The 7,362-nt window shown below is 30.3% G+C and overlaps 1 protein-coding gene across 1 annotated transcript in view; it reads right to left on the minus strand.

Annotated features, from left to right (window-relative positions):
- Positions 1 to 566: 566 nt before the first annotated feature.
- LOC110036769 (vesicle-fusing ATPase-like) overlaps positions 567 to 7,362 on the minus strand; it is a gene marked incomplete at both ends in the record, with an annotated part of 17,369 nt that continues 10,573 nt past the window's right edge. Inside the window, 5 exons of the mRNA XM_020741296.1 lie at positions 567 to 700; positions 1,490 to 1,572; positions 1,643 to 1,708; positions 4,424 to 4,479; positions 4,571 to 4,670. Coding sequence (XP_020596955.1) covers positions 567 to 700; positions 1,490 to 1,572; positions 1,643 to 1,708; positions 4,424 to 4,479; positions 4,571 to 4,670 — 439 coding nt within the window. The remainder of the gene's footprint in view (positions 701 to 1,489; positions 1,573 to 1,642; positions 1,709 to 4,423; positions 4,480 to 4,570; positions 4,671 to 7,362) is intronic.

A 7,362-nucleotide genomic window follows, 5' to 3' on the forward strand; every position in this document is an offset into this window, starting at 1 on the left:
AATACATAACAGTATTATGTTGAAATGAAGCCACGATAATAGAGCATTGTCCTCTATTAGTATGACATTTTCAGCACTTAAAATAGAAGATGATTCAAATCTATTTAAAACACAATATAAACCTAAAGATAGAGAAAACAATTTAGGTGGGGGGGGGTGGTGGTGGGCGGGGGTGTGGGGAGCAAAATCAAAGCAATGCCAAAATAGTAACATGTAAAATTACAGTATTGAAATAACCCTAAAATTACTTAGGAGTTCAAAATAATCAAGTGCAAAGGAATACAGAGTTTATCTCATAATTAGAATGAGTGAAAAATATTTATAATCCAATGATGATGATAATCAGAGAAAGCAATCATTCAAACATTAAAATGTCTGCCTTTAAAAAGTAATAATTGCTTGTCAAAAGTAAAAATTAGTTGAACACTAGCTTATTTAAAAAACTTATTTTAAGATATTTTTTCCTGTTGATCACAACCTATTTGACAAACAATACAGACTAAAACAACACATACTGACTTTAATATTTTACTTCAGGACTCCAATATATTTATTGATAGACATACCGAGCTCTTGAAGATTTACGTCTACGGCTAGAAAAGAGTTTTCTTTCATTGTGCTGGTATGTATTTGTAGGATTTGGAGACGTCCATTTTCATCAGGAAGGTTGATCTCAACAAGAACCTCCAATCGACCAGGCCTATATATGAAGATAGATATTAACAAACAGCAAAAAACTTTCTAAATTGGATTTTAAGAAAAAAAAATTACTGATGATAAAAGAATATCATATTTCCATCAGCCAAAATTCAAACATATTTCCATAAACAACAAATCCCAAAGTAAGTGACAAATATGCAATCTAACAAATCAAAGAAAACCAAAAATAGTACAAACCCTTCAACATGCACATGACCCATAAGATAAGTAAGCATTGCATTTAAGGTGATTAACAAAAACGACTGAGGTAAAATGTATTGGATGACCACTTTCTTAATCCTAGGAAGTTTGTTAAATTTTTTTATTTTATTTTTTACTCTTTGCCCTTTTATCTTATTTCTTCATTCATGGGCTTTTTTTTCTTTTCTTTTGAAATGTTTTGTAGAGTTTAAGTATAGGACTATTCAACTACAAAGATTTTCCACTTCTTATCCCCAATTTGCCACCCTTGAAGTGTTGCTATGATTCACAATTCCATTTGTAGCAGATTATTAATCATAATTATTTAACACAAGCCTATGTAATTGTTTGTGATACTATTCTAAATGCTAAGTTTCTTGGGAAAATGATGAGAACATTATTTTTCTAGTTATTATATATTATATATTGTTTAGGGAATAAAACCTTCATATGTTTCTATGTTACAAGTATTGCCTTTTATCTAATATCGCACATCATAGATGTCAAGGTTGATGAGTAATCAAAATTTTTCAAATTACAGTTTTATATAAAAACAATTATTAAGAATTATATTTAATAATGGATTAACCTTAATAATGCTTCATCCAGTAAATCTTTCCTGTTGGTCATTCCAATGAGGAGGACATTGTTTAAGGAATTAACACCATCAATCTATAATGCAAACCGTCAGCCTATAAAACAAAATGATATTCATCGTTAAATCAAGTCAGTGAAATTTCACCTTAGTGAGAAGCTGGTTCACAATACCATCATGAACACCGGTGCCATCCCTTGTTGACCCTCTAGTCTGTCAAAATAAAAAGAATAGCCTTCAAGGAAAATGTTATTTTAAAAATTATGGTAATCATTTAAAAAGATACTTATAAAAAGCCTAGAAGTACATAGGATCTTCAAAGTAAAAGGCATGAAAAAGAAAATTTATTTCATATATTATCATCATTGGACTCATCCCAACCAATTGGGATCAGTATTAAAACATGATCATAATTAACAAAGCACTGTACAAAGATTACAAGATTATCATCAGCAAGATTACAATTCCCAGAAAAAGGTATGAGATTGGCCATTTCATGAAAACAATCAAGCACGTGCCATAAGAAGGGAGGGAAAATTAGTATTATGATCACTCGCCTTACAAAAGTGGGAGGTGGATCTATGGACTCTTATTTCCCTTGCCTACTTGTAGGACCCTCACCTCTTTCCAACAAACAGAATCATCATTTTTTTTTGGAGGCCATTCCCCTCTCTTGGAGTATTAGTGAACTTGTTATCTCCTATGCAAAGTTCCTCTCCCTTTCATTTTTGCCTCTCAATTTTCCCCTAAACCAAACCCTAGCTGACATCCATAACCCCTCCCCAAGCCTAAGAGAAGACCCCCATAAACTCCATAGCCCTCACCCCAACCAACACTCGTTGTTTTTCCTCCAAGGCGCACATAACCCTACCAAGACCTTTACATGTCTTGACCACGCTTGACCCAAATAAAATCTAAGATCATCTCAACCCTAAAACTCCAATAATCCCCCTCAAGAAGAGAATCTCAGCCAACATCCAAGCCCACCATAAAACCAAACCCAACCTTCACCTCACCTCTCAAAAGCCTCCAACATTCAACCCTAAGCCACCACTAAGGAAGAAGATAGCGCCTTACCATTCAGGATACCACAACCAACTTACCTCTCCCATTTTCTATAGTTCCTATTGAAGTACTAAAGTTAGTCTTTATAAATCATTCTGAACAATTTTTATTTATTTAAACTTAGGTTAACCAACTTTCCTTACTAAACTTCCAAAATTAAATTTGTAACATTATCTAATGGGTGTATTTCTACTATTCATTGTACATTCCTTAAACACCTAAATCAAGTTTCGATCTCCTCTTCAATATATATAACTCCAAACTTTTTCTAATATAATGATTTTTATAGAAAAATACTGAAATACAACCTGACGAGATCAAAAGAATTAAATGCACAAAAACACAAAAAGGTCACACAATTATGAAACTCAATAATAAAATTGAATAGCTAAATGTATAGCAATAAAAAGTTCAAGAAACCTAAAAAAAAAAAGAATGGTGATGGGGAATGCTACAATTAGGACAACCAGTGTTAATCACTGGTTGGTGGAAAAAAGTTGTACACATTATATGACACTAAGAGAATACATCATCTACGAAGAGCAAATCCTTTGAAAAAATGAATGAATAATATTTTATTTGGAATAGCTTTTGAAGACAACTACAAAACAAAAAATAGGCGGCAAAAATTTAAACGTAAATGCAGCTAACTGAGAACATACAGATATTTGCAATTAGAAATTTAAATTCTAAATGTTGAATATTTCATAAGAATCAATATTTTTAGTTATGTTAAATATCAAAATAAAAAATCAAATTTAGAATACAGCTCAGAATAAAATAATGATGTTCAGTCATGCCAATCTTCACAAAGAAGGAGCACAAACAACATAATATTCAAAAGTATCCCAAGAATAATATGCTACAATTAGGACAACCAGTGTTAATCACTGGTTGGTGGAAACAGATTGTACACATGATATGGCACTAAGAGAATAAATCATCTACGAAGAGCAAATCCTTTGAAAAATTGAAAGAATAATATTTTATTTGGAATAGCTATTGAAGACAACTACAAAACAAAAAATAGGCGGCAAAAATTTAAACGTAAATGCAGCTAACTGAGAACATACAAATATTTGCAATTAGAAATTTAAATTCTAAATGTTGAATATTTCATAAGAATCAATATTTTTAGTTCTGTTAAATATCAAAATAAAAAATCAAATTTAGAATACAGCTCAGAATAAAATAATGATGTTCAGTCATGCCAATCTTCACAAAGAATGAGCACAAACAACATAATATTCAAAAGTATCCCAAGAATAATATGCTACAATTAGGACAACCAGTGTTAATCACTGGTTGGTGGAAACAGATTGTACACATGATATGGCACTAAGAGAATAAATCATCTACGAAGAGCAAATCCTTTGAAAAATTGAAAGAATAATATTTTATTTGGAATAGCTATTGAAGACAACTACAAAACAAAAAATAGGCGGCAAAAATTTAAACGTAAATGCAGCTAACTGAGAACATACAAATATTTGCAATTAGAAATTTAAATTCTAAATGTTGAATATTTCATAAGAATCAATATTTTTAGTTCTGTTAAATATCAAAATAAAAAATCAAATTTAGAATACAGCTCAGAATAAAATAATGATGTTCAGTCATGCCAATCTTCACAAAGAAGGAGCACAAACAACATAATATTCAAAAGTATCCCAAGAATAGTATGCTATGAAATCCAAATTGCCAAATTAAAATATGTATTATACATTAAAACACAACCTTTTACTGCGGAAAAAGTTAACATGGTCACTCATTTATGCTCTTTTAAAAGTTTTAAAAAATTACATTTCCATAAATTTGTCCACAAAGATTGGAAAAAATATAAGAATATTCCAATAGTCTTACCTTACAGATAGCATCAATTTCATCAAATATGATGACATGTAAGTCACTTTGATCACCTGAAAAATAAATCAAAAAAGAAAAGATATGTGTCATAAAATTATTAACAGAATACAATTCATCTATAATACTCGAAAGTTAATACTTTACCTCGTGCCTTTTGGTCTTGTTCTGCATCAGCAAATAAATCCCTCACATTTTTTTCTGTCTCTCCAACATACTTGCTCAGTACTTCAGGTCCGTTAACAATCTAAATATTTATAAACAAATACATTTTATAACTAACAACATACATAATACATACATACCCTACAAAACTAAAGGAATGAGTAGCATTAAGTGAATAGAGCATAAAAAATAAGTAAAAGCTATAGGCATTTAAAGAAAACTAGTGAAACTACTTAACTATACAGAAATTTAGCTGCTTTAGCCTTGATAAACTATAAAACCAACTTTGATGATTAGAAAAAAGAAAAATAAAAACATCTTCATTAAATTATGGTGAGCCTACTATACAACAAGATGGACCATCATGAATGAGAGAAGAAAAGACCTTTTGAAATACTAATTGTACCACTGAATCAACACGAATAACCATTTATAGCTACCAAAAAAAAAAAAAACAGACCAAAAACATAATCTATACCAATGTTTTTAAATGAACACTTCACGAGTTAAACAAAGCAAAGAGTGTGACGCCCGCTTCACTTCGCTGAGGCGCACTTCGAAGTGATGAAGTTAACTTGTAGGATTTTTTTGCAATTTTTTAATTATTGCAACAAATTTGAAATAGCTCGAAATTTTAATTTGTAAATTTACCCTATATTTGACTTTTAAGTTTTATATTGTGCCACTTTTTTCTATTTTATATCAACTATTAAGTTATACATTATAATTTGCAATTGTTAATAAATATATTGATACATTAATAGTTTCATATAACCTACTAGCATTTTGGTTAATAAATTCCCACGCGTTAATTAAAAGAAAAGGTAAATGGAGGGGGGAGGATCCCCTTCTAAGAATTGCGCTTTGATAGCACTGTTCTAAATCTCTATTTCAAGTAAATACAAAAAACCCTTTCTAGGTACTTACAAAACTAAATGTGAAGCAAACATTCACCAAGCATGTTCTGGTATGTTACCGACATGTGAAACATAAGAACTATTTACGATATAAAGATCTTAACTTATTATAGGTAATAGGTATAGAGCACAAAATATTGATAATAATCTGTCTTCATCATCATGGGAAGTCGTCCTACTTTTGCTCCTATTTCTAATTACTAACCTTAATGTCAGAGATTAAGAAAAAAATCTGGTCACTCAGATTCCGAGTAAGAATATTATTTGATTAGAGATATTAAAGAGGTATCAAGCGAAAAAACACTAAACAAAAGCAAGAGTTCAATGAGAAATTTTCTGATGAATGCTTTAGAAATACAAAGCACAAAATGCTACTGGTGGTTACACTTGAACTCCTCATGGTTCAAACTACAATAGTTTTCCATATTATAGTGTTAACATATCTAAATATGAAAAGTTATATTACATTTCCTTGCTCGCACTTAATAAATCAAGAAGCTTGTAATCTTCTCAATTACTTGATTTTGTTTCTGAATCATCTAGGGATTCATTTTGCTTGGAAGATTAGGTGAATCAAATCAATATGAAAAATCCATGATATAGGTGTAGAATCGAAACATAAGCCAACTAATCAGTATAAACACCTAATCAGTATAAACACCGTCACATATGATAGATATAGGGCTTATATATATATGAACACTTCACGAGTTAAACAAAGCAAAGAGTGTGACGCCCGCTTCACTTCGCTGAGGCGCACTTCGAAGTGATGAAGTTAACTTGTAGGATTTCTTTGCAATTTTTAGTTTTTAATTATTGCAACAAATTTGAAATTGCTTGAAATTTTAATTTGTAAATTTACCCTGTATTTGACTTTAAGTTTTATATTGTGCCACTTTTTTCTATTTTATATCAACTATTGAGTTATACTTTATAATTTGCAATTGTTAATAAATATATTGATACATTAATAGTTTCATATAACCTACTAGCGTTTAGGTTAATACAAGTTCCACTTCGCTCTGCATTTTCTACTTTGAAGCAAAAATAAAGCTTTGAGTATCGCAATGCGCTTTGATAGCACTGTTCTAAATCTCTATTTTAAGTAAATACAAAAACCCTTTCTAGGTACTTACAAACCTAAATGTGAAGCAAACATTCACCAAGCATGTTCTGGTATGTTACCGACATGTGAAACATAAGAACTATTTACGATATAAAGATCTTAACTTATTATAGGTAATAGGTATAGAGCACAAAATATTGATAATAATCTGTCTTCATCATCATGGGAAGTCGCCCTACTTCTGCTCCTATTTCTAATTACTAACCTTAATGTCATAGATTAAAAAAAAAATCTGGTCACTCAGATTCCGAGTAAGAATATTAACTGATTAGAGATATTAAAGAGGTATCAAGCCAAAAAACACTAAACAAAAGCAAGAGTTCAATGAGAAATTTTCTGATGAATGCTTTAGAAATACAAAGCACAAAATGCTACTGGTGGTTACACTTGAACTCCTCATGGTTCAAACTACAATAGTTTTCCATATTATAGTGTTAACATATCTAAATATGAAAAATTATATTACATTTCCTTGCTCGCACTTAATAAATCAGGAAGCTTGTAATCTTCTCAATTACTTGATTTTGTTTCTGAATCATCTAGGGATTCATTTTGCTTGGAAGATTAGGTGAATCAAATCAATATGAAAAATCCATGATATAGGTGTAGAATCGAAACATAAGCCAACTAATCAGTATAAACACCTAATTAGTATAAACACCGTCACATATGATAGATATAGGGCTTATATATATATGTATGTATATGTATGTATATATATATATATATAT

This window comes from Phalaenopsis equestris, unplaced genomic scaffold, assembly GCF_001263595.1.
Source record: "Phalaenopsis equestris unplaced genomic scaffold, ASM126359v1 Scaffold210600, whole genome shotgun sequence".
In the NCBI taxonomy this organism is placed as follows: domain Eukaryota; kingdom Viridiplantae; phylum Streptophyta; class Magnoliopsida; order Asparagales; family Orchidaceae; genus Phalaenopsis; species Phalaenopsis equestris.